The 20,555-nt window shown below is 44.4% G+C and overlaps 1 protein-coding gene across 3 annotated transcripts in view; it reads right to left on the bottom strand.

The window, feature by feature from the left end:
- szt2 (SZT2 subunit of KICSTOR complex) overlaps window positions 1–20,555 on the bottom strand; it is a 214,093-nt gene that overhangs the window by 160,405 nt on the left and 33,133 nt on the right. For all 3 annotated transcript variants that reach the window (XM_083940596.1, XM_083940597.1, XM_083940595.1), the window contains exons 7-15: window positions 12,647–12,753; window positions 12,117–12,327; window positions 9,745–9,915; window positions 9,414–9,645; window positions 9,168–9,297; window positions 3,353–3,498; window positions 2,989–3,141; window positions 1,849–1,963; window positions 1,339–1,544 (exon numbers count right to left, since the gene is read on the bottom strand). In XM_083940596.1, coding sequence (XP_083796722.1) covers window positions 1,339–1,544; window positions 1,849–1,963; window positions 2,989–3,141; window positions 3,353–3,498; window positions 9,168–9,297; window positions 9,414–9,645; window positions 9,745–9,915; window positions 12,117–12,327; window positions 12,647–12,753 — 1,471 coding nt within the window. The remainder of the gene's footprint in view (window positions 1–1,338; window positions 1,545–1,848; window positions 1,964–2,988; window positions 3,142–3,352; window positions 3,499–9,167; window positions 9,298–9,413; window positions 9,646–9,744; window positions 9,916–12,116; window positions 12,328–12,646; window positions 12,754–20,555) is intronic.

Raw genomic sequence — 20,555 nt, forward strand, 5'->3', positions numbered from 1 at the left:
ACTCCACAGTGGCAAAGCCCCAGGGGTTGATGAGATTCGTCCAGAAATGCTGAAAGCTTTGGTTTGGAGGGGCTGTTGTGGTTGACACGCCTCTTCAACATTGCGTGGAAGTCTGGGACAGTGCCAAGGGAGTGGCAGACCGGGGTGGTGGTTCCTCTTTTTAAAAAGGGGGACCAGAGGGTGTGTGACAATTACAGGGGTATCACACTACTCAGCCTCCCTGGTAAAGTCTACTCCAAGGTGCTGGAAAGGAGGGTTCTTCCTATAGTCGAACCTCAGATTGAAGAGGAACAATGTGGATTCCGTCCTGGACGTGGAACAACTGACCAGCTCTTCATTCTCGCAAGGATCCTGGAGAGGACGGGAGTATGCTCATCCAGTCTACATGTGTTTTGTGGATCTGGAGAAGGCATATGACCGGGTTCCTCGGGAGATACTGTGGGAGGTGCTGCGGGAGTGTGGGGTGAGGGGGTCACTTCTGTGGGCCATCCAATCTCTGTACACCCAAAGCGAGAGCTGTGTCCGGATCCTCGGCAGTAAGTCGGATTCGTTTCCGGTGGGGGTTGGCCTCTGCCAGGGGTGCGCTTTGTCACCAATCCTGTTTGGATTTTCATTGACAAGATATCAAGGCGTAGTCGTGGTGGGGAGGGGTTGCAGTTCGGTGGGCTGAGGATCTCGTCTCTGCTTTTCGCAGGTGATGTGGTCCTGATGGCATCGTCGGTCAGTGACCTTCAGCACTCACTGGATCAGTTTGCAGCCGAGTGTGAAACGGCTGGGATGAGGATCAGCACCTCTAAATCTGAGGCAGTGGCTCTTAGCAGGAAACCGGTGGATTGCTTACTCGAGGTAGGGAATGAGTCCTTACCCCAAGAGTTCAAGTACCTCGGGATCATGTTCACAAGTGAGGGGACGATGGAGCGTGAGTTTGTCCGGAGAATCGGAGCAGCGGGGGTGGTGTTGCAGTCGCTCTACCGCACCGTTGTGACGGAAAGAGAGCTGAGTCGGAAGGCTAAGCTCTCAATCTAGGGATTGATCTTTATTACGAGATAAATAGGGTGTGTCGACCAATTAAATCAATTGTCACCAGGTGCCAGATTAACACCAATACCTGTGAGGGATCTGAAAGTGTTCTCTAATTTGGCTCAGTGTTTTTTTTTCACAAAATAAAGGTTTCTATTGAAGTGCCTTGGTTATTTAAAAAAAACATGCAAGCACTGGTATAGTCACAGCTGATATTCTATCAAATTCTGGACTATAAAAAAATTACAGTATTTCAGAATAAATCAAGAATTAATACTTGTTCTCTAATTTTGATCTCCGCTGTGTGTATGCACTGACCGTATGAGCAGCTTCTCCAGCGGTTTATTGAACACAACAACACAGGGTCTCTCTGACAGTGCAGGTTTGGAAGCAGAGACGGAGGGAGATTTGGATGGTGATGGATGACCAATAATCTTTCTCTTGGTCTTGGGGGTTGCCTCTTTGTTCTGAACACGATGCGGGAAGCGAAGTTTGAGGATCTGCTCTCGAAGCTCATCTACAATCTGATGGAAAACACACACAATATACACCATTCAGTTGTTAACAGTCTGTACAAAGCTGACCAATCCACTGAATTTCAAAATGATTTATTTGTATTTCCCAGTCAGCAGAAATGTTGGAACATTTTAGAAGACTGAGTGGAGATGAAGTAAATGTCCTGGCAGGTGTGGATCAGAGAGAAAAAAAACATGTCTGGGTTTAGCTCCAGCTGTATAGCGGAGGTGTTAACCCCATAAGCCAGTACACAGCCTTGGGCTCTGTGTCTCTGCACCTGTATGAAGCCCCTGTAGGTCTGACTCTCAGTACCTTGTTTCTAACATGGGCTGGTGTACCAATAGGGAAGCCCAGACGCAGAACCATGCAGGGCGTCTTGGAGATGAGACGGACCAGGTAGAAGGAGGTGGGAGGCTGGTCCAACGAACTGTGGAGAATAATTATTTACTTTTACTTTTTATTTCAGGAACTGATCTCCTTAACAGAGCTGGTGTAACATGGAGTTGTCATTTGAAAGTTGAAAATTGCCGTGACCTTAGGCAGTGTTACCATATACTTGCGTCTATATGTTGGCATTAAAGCTTTTTTAAGAGATGAAAATATCTAGTATTTCATGGGAAAAAGGAAACTTTTACAAGCTAAGTCTAAAAAAATAAAATAATGGTGATTGATCATATGACCCACTAATGAAAGCACTTGTTGCCTTTTTGCTGAGTATTCCAATCAGATCAGAATCAGAATAAATAATCCCTGGGGGGGAATTATTTAATCTGAGTGTCTGTGGAGACAATCCCTTCCTAGGTGTAAATAAGCCACCATGTTAGTGTTGCTGCTGTCCGCCCTTGGTCTGTCGGCCTAACTCGTCACGAACGGTTATGCTGCGTTCACTTGTAATCAGGAACTTCCAACTTCTGAGTGGCTTGGAGTAAGGAAAAAAGTGTAATAGGAACATGTGTGTGTGGATTTAAGAGGGGAATATATAGGGGACGAACTGGAAGTAGAGAGGTGAATATGTTTCAATAAAGTTTAAAAAAGAGCAAAAAAATAAAAATAAATTTTTAAAACACATGGACTTTGAACGTTACAAGATGTAGGCTCTGAAAGAACAGGCTCACCTGCAGTTAGCATCTTACCGCCACAGAGGCAGCTAAGAATAACATATCTCAAATCTTATGGACTACAACTTTAAAGTCTGTGTTTCACCCCGCTGACAGCACACAGCTGATGAGATCTACTTTGACAAAACTGACGGTGCTAAATACTGGCATAACTATCAGAAACCATCTCTGACCCAAAAATCCTGATATCATCATAATCAATAATAAATAACACAATCTGAGTGTCAGTATTCAGCATATACACATTTCTTCCAGCTCTTGACCCCATGTGGAATTCCCAACTGCAGATAAATGGCAGCTATCAGTGCTGTTGTTTCTGTGTCTGTGGTCTCACCTGTATATGAGTTTGACATATGAGTATCCCTCCACCAGCACAAAACTGCTCCAGTCCCTCAGCAGTGATGTGAGGGCAGAGTGGGAGATACGACACTGAATGGTGCTGTAACGGCCATTGTTTCCAGCTGTGTGCAAGTGTTTGGGGACAGGCCTGGAGGAACAAAATGATAATTAATGTCAAAATGACATGAGAGACTAGAATAAACAGACCAAAACAAATATGGCAGATAATAAGACTAAACACCAAGCAATATAAAATATGGACCTAAATCCGCACACTCTTTATCTTGAGATATCTAGTGTTGTTGATATCAGTGAAGCATGCCAGCTATGGCTGTGCAAATTGAAATAACAATTCTCACGTGTCATGTTCAAGGATGATAGCAATGCGATGCATGTGCAGCCATCTCTGCCAGAAATTAGCATCCATGGAGAGAATGGGCTTCCAATAGGAAGCAAACTGGGACTGAGAGGAGTCTTTGGATCCACTATGCTGCAAAGACAGGACCTGCAAACAGACATCATTAAGTGGAATACTTAGTGGACATCATTCATTTAATTACTGTCAGCATAGCTTTTTGGTGCTTAAAGGATAAAGATAGTGTTATTTTTTTCTTATTGTTGTCAACAAATCATATGAAAAGAACAAAATTAACAATGCATCTGTTATAGGTATTTCCATGTTAATGCTTGCTGACTTCACTCCCCTGTCACTTCTCAGCCCCAAGTCCAACAATTCAAAGGCTCAGTAAGTTCCTTAAACAGCTGCTTTTAAAACGAGGAACATGTCACAGTGCAACGTTGTGACTCACTGATGTTTTTAATGGAGCTCTACGGGACAGAGGAAGAAGATATCAGGCTGTGATACACAGACACACACAATAGGACATAGGTAATTAAGGTAATGTAGAATTACAAACCTCCAGGAATCATGTTCTTCTCTTACAACTTCTGAGTTGACCATGGATTACAGATAATTCAATTGAATTTTATTTATAGTGCCAAATCATAACAGAAGTTATCTCAGGACACTTTACAGAGTAGGTATAGACCACACTATGACTTATTAATGATTTACAAAGACCCAACAATTCCTCCATAGAGTACAGTGGCAACAAAAACCTTCCCTATAACAGGCAGGAACGTCAGACAGACCCAGCTCTGTGGAGGACGGCCATCTGTCTTGACCAGTTGGGAAGAAGAAAGGGAGAGAGAAAGAGAGGAAAAGGCAGACAGATGGACAGAGAGAGACAAACAGACACACTTCCAGAGATGCAAGCAACCAAAGCGTAACAGTAACTATAATAATATCTATAGTAATGTGAATATGACTTACATGTTATGGCAGTTAATATAGCAGAATAGTAGAAACAAGAACAGCTAAGTTGACAGAATATGGAAATGATAATAATTATGATGGCAAATATGATCAATGATAAGTAGTGGCAATAGCAGCTACGATACAGCGAGATATACCACTGATGGTGTTTTTATGGCTACACATTTCGAGTCCGAGTTCAGATGTAATGTGTGTGCGTGTGTGTGTGTGTGTGTGTGTGGGGGGGGGGGGGGGGGGGGGGCATGATGTCAGATGACGGAGGGGAGGGGAGGTGTAAGGGTGGCTGTGGCAGGGGGCAGAGTCAGAGGGGGGAGGGGGGGCAGAGTAGGGAGGGAGTTGAGTCTCCTGACTGCCTGGTGGCAGAAAGCAGGCTAAAAGACAGTTTCCGCTCTACCTCGATTCAACAAATGTCATTGCACTGTTACTGTCTATTTATTATTATTATTATCTATTCACTTTACAATCCACTGCCACTTTACATTTTTTACTCTTTGTATATTTTTACTCTTTGTATATTTTTATTATGTTGTATGTATATTCCGATTGCACTGGGTCTGAGAGGACTGTAATTTCATTTTTTGCATTTGTATGTCATACATATTGCAATTTTTGACAATAAAACTGACTTGACTTGACTTGACATTTTATAGGTTATTAGACTAGTGATAGTATATATGAGTAACAGTGATAATAGCAGCAGGAAGCGTCATGCAGGACCACGGCAGCAGGCACCACCATGATCAGCAGAGACCTGCAGAACGACAAAGCAACTCCGGGGAAGAAGTTGAATTAGTAACATGCATTGATGAGACATGAATGATACAGACAGAGAAGAGAGAAGCTCAGAGTATCAGGAACAGTATTATTCCCCGGCAGACTAGGCCTATAGCAGCAAAATTAAGCATAACAGAATCAGCTTAAGCCCCGTACATGCAGGCTCTAAGAGAAATTGATTGCCAATAACGGAATAACGGAGGAAAGCTTTAAGTTTACTGTTGGAATATATGTGCATTAAGTAATCTCATATTTACTCAAATTGCCTTTACATATAGTCTAACCTTACTTGGTGTGTGTGTATAGCCAATTCGTGCTGAGTGGATGCAGGTCAAGGAAATCAGATAAGCGTGACTGTTAATGAGTCACCAAAAGGGGGTCTGTGGAAATACAGACCCTGCTCAACTGATTAAGGACAGGATATGTCTTGAGTTGCAGCTATGTGACCCTCACCTTAAGAATGGTAATTCATTGTAAACATTGTAACCACCAAAAGCCAATAAAATCAAGGGGTCCGGCAGAGATTACCTCAGAGCGGTAGGAGACTGTAGCTGAACACATCTCTGTCCGTTCTCCTTGCAAGTAAAATAACTCTTGTCTTTCTCTCTTTTGTTAAGTTTTGGGTGTTTTAGGTTGCTTAAACCTGACATTTACTCTTAAATATGGGGACGGTGTCTGCCTCCACTTGGGAGTTTGTTCCACAAAAGAGGAGCTTGGTAGCTCTTCTACTTTTGAAGACAAGAAGCATTTGCGCGAGGCCCAGGCAGTGTGAGTACAAACGGGCTGGCCAGCGGGGAGAGAGGGGGGGGGGGGGGGGGGGGGGGGGCAAGTACCCTAAAGCCCGGGGCACGGCACGGGCGGACAGTGTGAGTGCGCCCTAAGATACGACTGAGCCTGACCAATAAGAGCTTTGTAGGTAAGTAGAAGGATTTTAAATTATATTACAGATTTTACAGGTAGCCAGTGCAAAGAAGCTAATTCAGAAGAAATATGTTCTGTTCGATTTGTTTTAGTTAGTACACGAGGTGCAGCATTTTGGACCAGCTGAAGACTCTTAACAGATTTATTGGAGCAGCCTGATAATAGGGAGTTGCAGTAGTCCAGCCTAGAAGTAAGAAATCCATGGACTAGTTTTTCTGCATCTTTCTGAGACACATTGGCCCTCATACGAACGTACGGTAGAAAAACATGCGTACGACCATTTCGACGCAAACTTCGGCATATATCAATTTGGATGTGATCAAATCTCACGTCAGGTCTGAGATCATGTACGCAAACTTGAGCCTGTGGATTTGCGGTGCAGCACAGAAAAATCTGGCTGAAAATAATTAACAAACCTCAGCTGTAATTAAGCATAAGCAGTCACATATTAAGAACAGATCAAAAAGGATTCTTAGAACGAATTGAAAAAAATAAAAAATTGTGGTTCGAGCAATTGATTGTACTCATGTGCGTCTGAAGGCACCATCCATGAATGATCACGTATTCATCAGTCGCAAAAACTACCACTCGATAAATGTACAGGTGATTTGTGACGCCAAGCTATCGCTTTTAAACGTGGTGGCCAGGTGGCCAGGGTGGACACACGATTCCTTTATATTTCAAAACAGCTCGGCTCCAGCCCCCCGCGACCCCGACAGGGACAAGCGGTTGAAGATGAATGAATGAATGAATGAATGTGTTGGCGCGCAGCTGCAGGAAGGCGCACTTCAGAGTCAAAGTCTCCTCGGTAAGTGGCTACCCTCGATAAATTGCATTAAATCAAACAAGATATCAGATGATTAACATTTTGGTATGGTTCTTCTAGGTGACAAAGGTTATCCTCTAACGTAATATCTAATAACCCCGCTGGCAAACCCCGCTACAGAGCAGGAGCGCAGGTTCAACAGTGCGCACACACGAACACGGGTCACAGTGGAGCGCTGCTTCGGGTTGACTGCCTCCGTTAATCTTTTCCATACAGCGTTTTTATGGGACCCTTTTATTCTACCCTTAAGACTGCCAAAAAGCACATCTTTATTTTGCTCCATCTCGGATGTCAGGATGCCGATCTCTGTGTCGGAAAAGTTTTTTTTCTTACCAGTGTTTCTTCTCTCCATGTTTGACCTCAGTGGGCGAGGCCTCCGAAGCAGGAATATTTAAGGACGTAACATGTTAATGACGGTCGAATTCAGCCACCGCATTTATCAAGGCCCGCTCTTTCCTACCCTGAGATTGGTCAGATACGAATGTTTCATAAATCACACGTGTGTCCTGTCGTACGACCAATTCTGCGCTCAGATTAGCGCCCGTTTTCACGCAAGATTGATAAGAGGGCCAATGTTCCTAATTTTCGCAATATTACGCAGGTGAAAATATGCAGTCCTTGTCGCTAATTTTATGTGAGAATCGAAGAACATATCCTGATCAAAAATAACACCCAGATTCCCAAGTAATAATATCTTTAGCTATTGATTTTCGGAGGCCTTTGGGGCCAAGTACAATAACTTCATTTTTTCTTGAGTTTAACATCAGAAAATTGCAGGTCATCCAGCTTTTTATTTCCTTAATGCACATTTGAAGTTTAGCTAACTGATTGGTTTCTTCCGGTTTGATCGACAAATACAATTGTGTATTATCAGCATAACAATGAAAAAGTATGGAGTGCCTCCTTATAATATTTCCTAAGGGAAGCATATATAAGGTGAATAGAATCGGTCCAAGGACAGAACCCTGTGGGACTCCGTGCCTGACTTTAGTGTGCATGGAGGATGTGTCATAAACATGTACAAAGTGAGATCTATCTGATAAACAAGACTTAAACCAGCTTAATGCGGTTCCTTTAATGCCAATTAGATGCTCCAGTCTCTGTAGCAGGATGCGATGGTCAATAGTGTCGAAGGCAGCACTAAGATCTAGTAGAACAAGCACAGAGAGTCCTGTGTCTGAAGCTATTATAAGGTCATTAGTAATTTTTACCAGTGCTGTCTCAGTGCTATGATTCGCTCTACATCCTGACTGGAAGTCCTCAAATAGCTCATTATTATGTAAAAAGTCACACAGCTGATTGGCGACTAATTTCTCGAGGATCTTAGAGAGAAAAGGAAGGTTAGATATAGGTCTATAGTTAGCTAGTACCTCAGGATCAAGACTGGGCTTTTTATGAATGGGTTTAATTACAGCTACTTTAAGCTACTAGGAGACAAGTAGAGGGCTTTGATGCGTAAATTGTAGAGGTTAATTTGTTAAGGTCAACTGTAGAAAAGCAGTCCAAGAATATATCAGGTCGCACAGTTGTTTCTAAGGTTCCTGGGTTTGAAGAAAAATGATTGCCCAGCGAGTTGATTTTGTCTCTAATAGTTATAATTTTATCATTAAAGAGGTTCATGTAGTCATTACTTCTGAGGGTTATAGGAAGCTCTCTGTCAGCCTGGTTACAGTGCTGAAAAGAAATCTAGGATTGTTCTTATTCTCCTCTATTAAAGATGAGTAATGAGCTGCTCTGGCATTGCGGAGGGCTTTCCTATATATTTTTAGACTTTCTTGCCAAACTAAGCGAGACTCCTCCAATTTAGTGGAGCGCCATTTACTTTCCAGATAACACATCATAATGCTACTTTTAAATCGAATATAACAGCACCAACCTCTGAAATCAACTGGTTAGGTTTTCTTGTGAGACGGTTCTTTATTCAAATGATCTAAAACAACTAAAATGATTCCGTGTTTATTTCATTCCACAGCTGCTCTGACTAGTTTCTGATCACTTTACAGTAGAACATGGTGACATGAGGAAGGTTCAAATATTTAGGACCATTTCTGTGGTAGATTCTGCACTATTTTTCATAGCAGCTCAAAACCAGTGCAAGTAGACTTCCATACTTTGGTACCCTCTGGCTGTAGTAACAAAAAAAGACACTTGAGACAGCAATATACTCTACATCACAGTACTCCCGTAACCGTACTAAATACATAGTGTTTCCATTAAAAAGCTATAAATATACATTTATATATATTTAGTTAATGCTATGTTCTAGGTGCTCTCAACATGTCTGATTCAGTATAATAAGCAAAGGTCTGCACAGTACCGGCGTCGTAGAGCCAGGAGGGATGTAGAACAGAGGAACTCCGTTTTTGGTGCTCTCAGGGATTATGTAGTTCTCAGGAATTGAATTAAATGATTGGAGGTGCACCAACATCTGATCAGTCTGGTTGATACTGAAAGGACACAACAACACATCCAGTGTTAAAAGAATGGAACTGCACTGAATCGCTTTTTGTTTTGTTGTTTTAATCACAGAAAATCCTACTCTCCGTCCTCCAGACAGGCATACCTCTGCAGTGTGTTCCAGAAGCGTCGGATGACGGATGTGCGGTAAGGGCTGGTGATGGGTTTCCTCTGGGTGCAACTGATGTCATGCAGGATGTCGTAGCTTCCCTCCATAGTCACCTCCACCCTGGTGGTTCTCTTGGCGGGGTCTAGTGGCCAGGAGGCAGCTGCCAGGTACTCGATATGCATGTTGTGTTTCCATAATAGCACCAGCTTCACCTCGAGCTGAGTCCCACCTGAAGAAACCAGGACTGAAGTCTATCACTGCACTCTCTTATTAAGCTATGAGCGCTTGCACTTTTCAAATATCTGAAACTCTTAAGACAGACATTTACCTTTGGTGAGGCTGATGTCTCTGATGGTGTAGCCCTCTCTCAGTCGCACAGACACCACGCTGATTAAATGAGCATGTACTTCCTTCTCTGTGTGCTTCTTCCTCCTCATGACCAGGGCTGGGTTACCGCTGGCTGACACCAGGTGCTCATTGAATAGTTTGTGCTGGGAAACTATAAGACAGTGAAGTAGTTAGTATGTAGGCTTCCTCATTGTTCATCATCATTACCATCATCATAAATACTAATAAACCAAGGTTGTATGGCACTTTATCTAAAAAAATGTAAATGGAGGCCACAAGAAATATTATGAAAATGGCATAAACAATAATCCAACAGGAGTAGAAAAAGAAGAATTTAGAAAAACTTAAGATAGACTTCCAAAGTGGAATAGCTAGCAAACTCAATAGGTTATGCCTGAATTTAAAAACAAAAATATAATTTACAGCTGTGCTCATTAATAGCAGGGCTCCAGACTAACTTTTTTCACTAGGAGCACTGCGGCCCCCAACTGAAAATTTTAGGGGTGCAACCAGAACTTTTAGGAGCACACACCGTCAATCAATAATAGATGCAGGAATTACAATGGGCTGTTTCAAATTCAGTGTCACATTTTTGCTGTCAACATACGGCACTGCTCCACAAGTGAGCAAGATAAAAAGCGGTGTGATGACTGCCACTCGCTCTCACAGAACAGACACATTTCCTTTTTATTAAGTGGATCGACTCAGTTTGCTCCCGCTGGATATGTTTTTTAAACATATGAACCGTATCTACATAAACTGATCAGATCAGTCTGTGTGTCACCTGCTGCCTCACTCGCTGCACTAGACTAGACATAAAATTCAGTTGTACACTCAAAATCTGGTCGCAAATGCCCTGAATAGTAATCAATTACTTATAATAACAATTGCATGAATGTGAACCTAAGAAATAGGTGCCTACATGTTGAAGTAAGTTGGTTATCCACATGGCTCAGGGTTAGGCCTATTCATTGGCACCTGAGCAACATAGCTACTGGGGCAAATGCAATCATGTTATTCAATAAGGGAAAGTTTTAGTTTCTGTACTCCAGTTTTCGTCTTCTTAAAAAATAACTAATCATCATACAGTCCCTTCAATAAGGTGATTATCAATGATCATTTAAACTGAGAAAACCCAGTCATAAAATAATCACACATTTCTGGACCACCCTTTGAGTTCTTGTAGTTGTACCGAGGCGTTTGCCACAGCATGCTTTGGCTTTCAATCACAGTCTGTCAACCCAGAAAGAAGTCTGATTATTTACAAAGGTAGGAAACATGCCATTTAGATCAACTGCCATTGTGGACTGGAAATAAAACATAGGAAACGATAGGTAGATATGTTGAAATAACGTACTTGGTCCACTGACTCCAGCCAACCTTTAAATGAGCTAAAAGTAGAATGACTTAAGCACATCTGCGCCCACAGGACCTCACTAGTTTTTCTGGTTTGGTCTTGATCCATTCTTCTTGATCCCTCAAAATCCCCCAAACCATGACATGACATTTGCTAAAGTTCAATTTGTTTGGGTCTGATGGTAGACATTATGTTCAGCGTCACACGGGTAATGAATGAACCCAAAGTTTCTAAAGAAGTCAGTTAAATTTGGAAGTGTCAGAATCCAGATCTAAGGGCGCACTCACACTGTCCATCCATACCGTGCCCCATGCTTTAGGGTACTTGTCCCCCCCCTCCCTCTCCCCCCACAGGCCAGGCCCGTTTGTACTCACACTGCCTGGGCCTCGCGCGAATGCTTCTTGCCTGCCTATACGTCATCACGCTGTAACACGTCACACGCATTGATTGACGTCATCGCGCTGCTTCGCTTTGTTTATAAATCTTTCCATAGACCTCAGAGTTTTTGTGTCTTGTCCAACTGTTTTTGAATATTTTCATCTGACCAAATCTGCAGTAAACACTCAACCTCCGCATCACACCAACGTGAACCTTTCGCCGCCATTGTTTTAAATGACCGCGCATGGTTGGTCCGTCTTTTTTCTATGTCCGGACAGGCGCACATAAAATGACGGTAGAACCGCTGTAGGCCTCGTGCTCATGCTTGTACACGTGCACACGCTCGTGCTCGTACATGTGCAAACATGCTTTACAAAAGCCCAACTCTCCCAAACGGTCCGTGGCCGGCAAGCATGCCGCAGCTAGGCGCGGTACGGTTGCACTCACAATGGTCAAACGAACTAGACTTTACCAGTTAAACCTGTTTGGGCATGGTGCGAATGGACAGTGTGAGTGAGCCCTGTGAGTGCGCCCTAAATCCCATAGAGAATCCCTGGAAAACGCTAGAACTCGCACTTTGAGACGAACAAACTCAATTGTATGCATAGCTGTCTCACCACAAAAGTACTCGGAGTTCAGAGATTCAGGGGTGTTAAGGAAGGAGTAGGTTAAGAAGGCCTTATGGTAGGTATTCATGTCCTGGCTGTTCAGGTCCACATCAGGACAGCTGGGGAGGTATGAGCCAAAGGTGGCTAATGAGATGAACTTCATCAGCTCTACGTTGGGGATGTAGCCAAAGCTGCAGTCGTAGGAGTACGCACCCCCGACCTAGAAAGGGACAAACACAATTTAAAGAAGAGCAGTCAGAGACTTCAGTGTAATGTTTGAAGAGTCATTTTAGTCACATAATCTCTCCTGCCTAACAGTGAGTACATCGACATGCACAGCAAAAACTATTCTGGTTCATCATATTCTGCTTATATTTCCATATAAGCAGAATATGATAACCCTGGTATTGGAGGATAGACCCACTGCCACAATCGCATGTGTTCTTTTCAAAACAAAGATTTCTAAGGGTATTGATAAAAAGAACCCACACATACAGTAAACACCAATCATGCTGTCCTGTGAAATATTATCATCATACCTGCACAAAGGAGCAGGCAATGGTTCCACTCCGGAGCTGGTTTAGGAGGGTTTCACACACGGCAACATCAGGAACACTAGTCACTCCATCTGTGATTATAATGATACCTGGAACACACAAGTCAAGTTACCATTTCTCATAATCTTCTTGTCATCTCCCCCAGGATCATGCCTTCGGTCACGTGTGTTTATGTCTGTCTGCACTGCAGCTGAGCTCACATACTACTGGAACCATTTTATAGACTGATTTAAACTGTCATTGACTGCTGACTCTCAGAACTGGTCAGTAGAAGCCACAAGTGATCAACAATTGCTTCAGTAAAAGGCATTTCCAGCAATCAGCATTATCCATCTCAGCAAAACCCATCATTTCTTTCCACTGTTTTGCTGACAATGTACAAATCTATATCCCTTTAGTCCAATAGTAAGGACTCATTGCTTAATTGCTTATCAGATGTAAAAACTTGGATGGACATAATTTTATGAAAACAAAACTGAGATTATTATGTTTGGGCAAAATGTTCATGATTTTTCTGCTGGTTTTCTGGGCCCACTTACTCCCAACTCCCGCACTCATGTCAAGAACCTTGGAGTACGACTATATAGTGCTTTTAAATTTGACAGGCACGTTAGTTCTGTCGTCAAAATGTGTTTCTTCCAGCTTCGACTCTTAGCAAGAATTAGGGCCTATCTTCCTCCCAAAGACAGAGAGAGAGTGATCCATGCCTTTATTTCTTCACGGCTGGATTACTACTCTCTGTATATTGATGTCGACCAGTCACTGCTTTGTCACCTGCAGCTCATGCAAAACGCAGCCGCTTGTCTCCTGACAAGTAAAAGAAAGCGCCACCACATCACACCAGTCTTGGCCACCTACACTGGCTCCCTGTCCGCTTCAGGATTTATTTTAAACTCTTATTTGTTTTTAAAGCTCTAAACGCACTGGCATCGCTGTACTTAACTGACCTTTTGCAGATCAAATGCTGCTACAAGTCCCCAGAACCAGACTGACCAAGCCTTTGTGGCGGCTGCCTCTGGAACAGCTTTCCCTGGTATATTAGATCAGCCCAGACTCTAGAGGTTTTTAAGTCCTTATTGAAGACCCACCTGTTCTCTATGGCTTTTAATTCAGGCTGAGCATGACACCTGTTTACTGTGTTTTATGTGTATTTTTTATTCTAGTTGTATTGTATTGTCTTGCTGAACTGTACAGCACTTTGGTCGACCGTTGGTCGTTTAAAATGTGATCTATAAATAAAGTTTGATTTTATTTGATTTGATTATATATACTGGAGATCAAACTTAGGGAACAAATTATAAATACCTGATTTATTCTGAAATACTGTTATTTTTTATTGTTCGGAATTTGATAGAATATCAACTGGAACTGGTTCAGAGTGCACTTCAGCGATAAGAGGAAGTTCAATTTATGTGTGTCAGATGGGAAACATTATGTTGAGCGTAGAACTGGGGAAAAACTGAACCCAAAGTGTGTAACGAAGTCAGTTACATTTGGATGAGTTAGTTTTAATGGTTTGGGGGATGTTTTCTGCAGCAGGAGTTGGGCCTCTCTAACAGCTACATGGCAGGGTGAATGCAAATGTTTATGTGAACCTCCTTCGGCAACATGCAATACCTTCACTGCAATTGTCTCCCAATCAGCTGCAACTTTCATGCAAAACAATGTCCCCTGTCACACTGGAAAACAGGTGAAGCAGTTCCTAGAAACTCGTGAGGTTCTGTGGTCGCAGATGTGCTGAAGTCATTCAAAGCTCTGGCCTCTACACTTCCTTTTCATTTTTGAATCGTATAGCCCTATGAAAACATATAAGGTATTTCGGAATAATTCAGGTGAAAATTTGTTCTCTAATTTTGATCCCCAGTGTGTGTGTGTGTGTGTGTGTGTGTGTGTGTGTGTGTGTGTGTGTGTGTGTGTGTGTGTGTGTGTGTGTGTGTGTGTGTGTGTGTGTGTGTGTGTGTGTGTGTGTGTGTGTGTGTGTGTGTGTGTGTGTGTGTGTGTGTGTGTGTGTGTGTGTGAGAGTTTAAGAGACACTGTATTGATACGGTTTGAAGATTATTTACATCATAGCCAGTAATATCTATCCAAAAGGGTGCAGATATAATCACTTAATATTTAAAAATATTAATTAAATGAAATCAACATTATGTCATTCAAACGTTGCATTCGAGTTGCTTATTCTTTATAGTAATCAAATATTGCTCAGCGGAAACTGAGAAGGTTCAATGATCACATCATCCCCCACAGGAAACTACTGCTGGCGGACCCTATCGTACTGCCACTTTACCTCGCCCTACTTCTCCTCCTTACAGATCCCTTGACTGCCCCTCATCACCTCACTTCACACCTACCTATTCCACCCCTCTCCCCTGCTCTATATCATGTCCCCAAAAGGACACCTCTACAGTGTACTTCACGCCTGACCTGGTGAGAAGACAGCTGACTCCACTCTGGAAAATCTGCAAGCCCCGATGGTGTATTTCCCAGGGTGCTTAAAGCCTGTGCCCCCCAGCTGTGCGGAGTACTGAGTCAAGTCTACAGCCTGAGCCTGCACCTCCAGAGGGTCCCTGTGCTGTAGAAGACGCCCTGCCTCCTGCACGTGCCAAAGACGCCGTGTCCCAGTGGACCTCAGGACAACAGACCGGTGGCCCTGACGTCCCACATCACAAAGACCATGGAGAGACTTGTCCTGGAACAGCTAAGGCCTATGATCAGGCCTTCACTGATCCACTACAGTTTGCTTACCAGCCCCGCCTGGGAGTTGAGGACTGCATCACCTACCTGCTGAACAGAGTCTACAGTCATCTGGACAAGCCTGCGAGCACTGTGAGAGTCATGTTCTTTGACTTCTCCAGTGCATTCAACCAGAAACCAGTGCAATCCGGCTCTACTGGGTGAGGGCGATGCAGGTCCATCATGTCCTGGATTATGGTTTACCTGATGGGCAGACCACAGTATGTATGCCTATCTGAGGAGGGTGAAAACATCTGCGACCCCTGTCTCCATCCAGGGGGTCTCGGTGGACACTGCAGAGGAGTATAAGTACCTGGGGGTGGACTTCAATAATAAGTTGATCCGGACTAGAAACGCAGAGGCTGTCTACAAAAAGGGCCAAAGTCGACTCTTCTTCCTGAGAAGGCTGAAGTCCTTTAACATCTGCTGGACGATGCTGAGGATGTTTTATGAGTGCGATCTTCTTGGCTGTGACATGCTGGGGCAGTGGGCTGAAGGTCGCAGACACCAACAGACTGAATAAACTGATCAGGAGGGCTGGTGACACCCTGACGACCATGACTGGCAACATGTGAGTTAATTGAAGGCACACCTGGTGATGTATTTTAAGGCTACACCTCAAACACTCTGCTTTCTTGTTTGAAATCATGGGCAAATCAAAATAAATCAGCCAAGAAATCAGGGAGAGAATTGTGGAACTCCACAAGTCTGGTTCATCCTTGGGTGCAATTTCCAGATGCTTGAAGGTGCCACGTTCATCTGTTCAAACAATTATATGCAAGTATAAACATCATGGGAATGTCCAGCCATCACACCACTCAGGAAGGAGACGGGCTCTGTGTCCTAGAGATGAACGTGTTTTGGTCCGAAAGCTGCAAATCAACCACAGAACAAAAGCTAAAGAGCTTGTGAAGATGCTGGCTGAAGCTGGTAAGAAAGTGTCATTATCCACAGTGAAACGAGTCCTGCACCGACATGGGCTGAAAGGCGACTCAGCAAGAAAGAAGCTGTTACTCCTGAAGAAACATAAAAAAGCCAGATTACAGTTTTCAAAAAGACACCAAGGCAAAGATCTCAACTTCTGGAGACATGTCCTATGGTCTGATGAAACTAAAGTGGAGCTGTTTGGCCATAATGACCACCGTTACATTTGGATGAAAAGGGGGGAAGCTTGTCGACCTGAGAACACCATACCAACTGTGAAGCATGTAGGTGGTAGCATCATGTTGTGGGGCTGTTTTGCTGCTGGAGCTGTGGAACTGGAGCTCTTCATAAAATAGATGGCATCATGAAGAAAGAACATTATGTAGAAATATCAAGGCAACATCTCAAGACATCAGCCAGGAAGTTAAAACTTGGGCGAAAATGGGTCTTCAAAATGGACAACGACCCTAAGTACACTTCCAAAATAGTTAAAAAGTGGCTTGAGGACAACAAAATCAATGTCTTGGAGTGGCCATCACAAAGCCCTGATCTGAATCCCATCAAAAATTTGTGGGCAGATTTGAAAAGGCGTGTGCGAGCAAGGAAACCGACAAACCTTGCTCAATTACACCAGTTCTGTCAGGTGGAATGGGCCAGAATTCTAGCAGAGTACTGTCAGAAGAAGAAGAAGAATTACTTTATTAATCCCGCAAGGGGAAATTCAATTTCACTCTGTTATTATACATGTTACACACAAGATTAGAGATTCAAGAAGCTTTATTTACCCGAGGGAAATTATTGTGCAACATTTTCAATACAAAGATGGGAAAGGATCAGAGTGACGAAAGGTAACATAATCAAATAAAATAAAGCTAACATAAAATAAATCAAACAATAACTAAATGTGACAGAGTGCAACAGGCATTGTGGTTAAGCATAGGTATATACAATATACAACAACGCGAACTGTGCAGTTTAGCAGAATATTGAAAAAAAATAAGTACAAACTAAATAAGTGATAAGGAGCGATAATTGAAACAGTGTTAAAAATGTAGCAGCATTTCCTTAAAAATGTAGCAGCATTTCCTACAGAACCAAGTTACAGTAAAGTACAGGGAAGTGTAGCAGCCTTTCTTACTGAAGTAAGTTAGTTACAGTAAAGTACAGTGAAGTGTAGCAGCAATCTGACTGAAGTAAGTTACAATACAACTAAATAAAGTGATGTAGTGGGGTCATAAAGTGACAAAGTGACATTTTCTCAGGATACAGTGTCTCCACTGTTCCTTACCTGACCGGGGGGAGATGAAATATAGAGTTTGATGGCCACTGGAAGAAAGGACTTCCTCCGGCGTTCAGTGTTACACCGGGGGAGAATTAGTCTTTGGCTGAAGGTGCTTCTGCTGGAGGTCAGCAGCTGGTGGAGAGGGTGAGAGTTGTTGTCCAGGATGCTGTGCAGTTTAGACAGCATCCTCCTCTCAGAAACCGCCACCAAAGAGTCCAGTTTGACCCCCAGGACAAAGCCAGCCTTCCTGATGATCTTACTGATTCTCTTGGCGTCTGCTGCCCTCAGTCTGCTGCCCCAGCACACAACAGCAAAGAAGATGGCACTGGCTACCACTGACTGGTAGAACATCCTCAGCATGGTGTTATATACTGTATATTGAATGGCCGGAGCCTCCTCAGGAAATAGAGACGACTCTGGCCCTTCTTGTAGACAGCCTCAGTGTTCTTGGACCAGTCCAGTTTGTTATCCAGGTATACTCCAAGGTATTTGTAATCCTGGACAACATCCACAGCCACGCCGTTGAAGGAGATGGGTGTGGGGGCAGATTTACTCCTGCAGAAATCCACCACTAGCTCCTTAGTCTTGGTGGCATTTAGAATCAGGTGATTAGCTGCACACCAGTCGACGAAGGAGTCCACAACGCCCCTGTACTCCTCCTCCTTTCCCTCACTGACACAGCCAACAATTGCAGAATCGTCAGCAAACTTCTGCAGGTGGCAGGACTCAGAGAGGAGCTGAAAGTCTGAGGTGTACAGGGTGAACAGAAAGGGGGAAATAACAGTTCCCTGTGGAGCTCCCGTACTGCTGACCACAGTGTCAGACACTCCGTCCTGCAGTCTGACATACTGAGGTCGACCCGTTAAGTAATCCGTAATCCAGGAAACCAGGGGAGGGTCCACCTGCATCGCCGTCAGCTTATGTCCCAGCAGAGCAGGCCGGATGGTATTGAACGCACTGGAGAAGTCCATGAACAAGATTCTCACCGTGGTTCCCGGTCTGTCCAGGTGGGCGCAGGCACGGTGGAGCAGGAAGATGATAGTGTCCTCCACACCTAGTCTCGGCTGGTAGGCAAACTGTAGCGGGTCCAGTGATGAGCTGACCAGGGGCCAAAGAAGTGACAGGACCAGCCTCTCCAGGGACTTCATCAGGTGCGACGTCAGTGCCACCTGTCTGTAGTCTTCGGAGGTGCAGGGACGCACCTTCTTCGGTACTGGTACCAGGCAGGATGTCTTCCACAGCACAGGGACCTTCTCAAGACTCAGGCTGAGGTTGAAGATGTGCTGCAGGACTCCACTCAGCTGGGTCGCACATGCTTTGAGGAACCTCGGGCTGACACCGTCGGGGCCTGCTGCCTTGTCTGGGCGGAGTCTGCACAGCTCCTTCCTCATCTGCTGCAGTGAAGGTCTGTCTGCTGTGTGCGTTGTTGGGGGTGCAGAAAGGTGATGGCGGGGGGGAGGGGACAGGTAGAGCAAAGTCATGTAGGAATTGAGGGGGAGGGGGGGGGGTCAACAGGGCTGGAGGTTTGGAGGTGGATGGTTGTGGAGGAGCCGTCGAGGGGTGGTCCAGAGCCCTTTCATCAAATCTGTTGAAGAACAGATTCAGCTCATTGGCACGTTCAGTACCACCTCCTACTGTCTGGCTACCAGATGGCTCCTCATGCCGCTCCACACGTCCTTTAAATTGTTCTGCTGGAGTTTGTGCTCCAGCTTCCTCCTGTAGGTGTCTTTGCCCTGTTGGATCCTCTCCTTCAACTCCCTCTGGACCTGCCTCATCTGCTCTCTGTCCCCTTCTCTGAAGGCCCTCTTCTTGGCATTCAGCAGGACCTTGATGTCTCTGGTGACCCACAGCTTGTTATTTGGGAAACAGCGTACAGTCACTGTAGGAACAACGCTGTCCCCACAGAAATTGATGTACCCTGTTATGCAGTCCGTGAGATCATCAAGGTCCTCTCCATGTGAATCAAAGAGCAAATCCCAGTCTGTGAGTTCAAAGCAGCCCTGTAAAGCTTAATCAGTCTCCTGTCCGCCGCTGGACTTGGGGCTTATACAGGGGCTGCAGATGGATGAGGTTGTGGTCTGATCTTCCAAGAGGAGGAAGGGCAGTGGAGCTGTAAGCCTCCTTAAGCAGCTCAATGTCCGGGCTGCACACACGCTCCTTTACAGTAACGTATCCAGGATGACACCACTTGTTGTTAATAAGAATAGCAAGTCCCCCACCTTTCCTCTTGCCACTCTCACAGTGACTCCTGTCCGCCCGAACAGTCTGAAAGCCATCCACAGTTACGTTAAGAGTCTGGGATGTCCTCGTGGAGCCACGTCTCTGTGAAACGCAGCACACTGCTCACAGGATACATCCACTGAGTCTTCACCAGGCCCACCAGCTCGTCCATCTTATTAGCCAGCGACCTCACGTTCCCCATGGTGATGGAAGGGAAAGATTGTTTATATCTCCTCTTCTTTTCCCGGTGTTTACGTCCAGCCTTACATCCCCTGTACTTTCTCCTCAGTTATGTGGGGATTTCAGGCCTCTTCCGCATTAGCGCCGTTGGTGCTAGCGACAACAGCTGTTCCCGGGTGTAAACAATGGAGCCACCACGTTGTTGCGTCCAGACGGAGAGGCGGTCGTCAAAATAGTCCCAAGAATGAGACAAACGGACAAAAAAAGAAAGAAAGAAAGTTAACGAACATATTTGGCTAAGGTTAGCACGACGACTTACAGGAAAAAGGCACTAATAAAAAGACAGTAAATAAGATAAAATAGCTAAAAAGTGCGGAAAAGAGAGGGAGCAACTGTTGCTGGCTGCCGCTCGACACAGCGCCGGAACCGGATATACACAAGCCTGAAAATACACACACATGCACAAACAGGACCTATATACATGCAATTAATGGAGAGATGTCAGAGCGAAGGGGCTGCCAATGGATCTGCGCCCCGAGCAGTTGGGGGTTC

This window comes from Echiichthys vipera (assembly GCF_963691815.1).
Source record: "Echiichthys vipera genome assembly, chromosome: 3".
NCBI lineage: Eukaryota > Metazoa > Chordata > Actinopteri > Perciformes > Trachinidae > Echiichthys > Echiichthys vipera.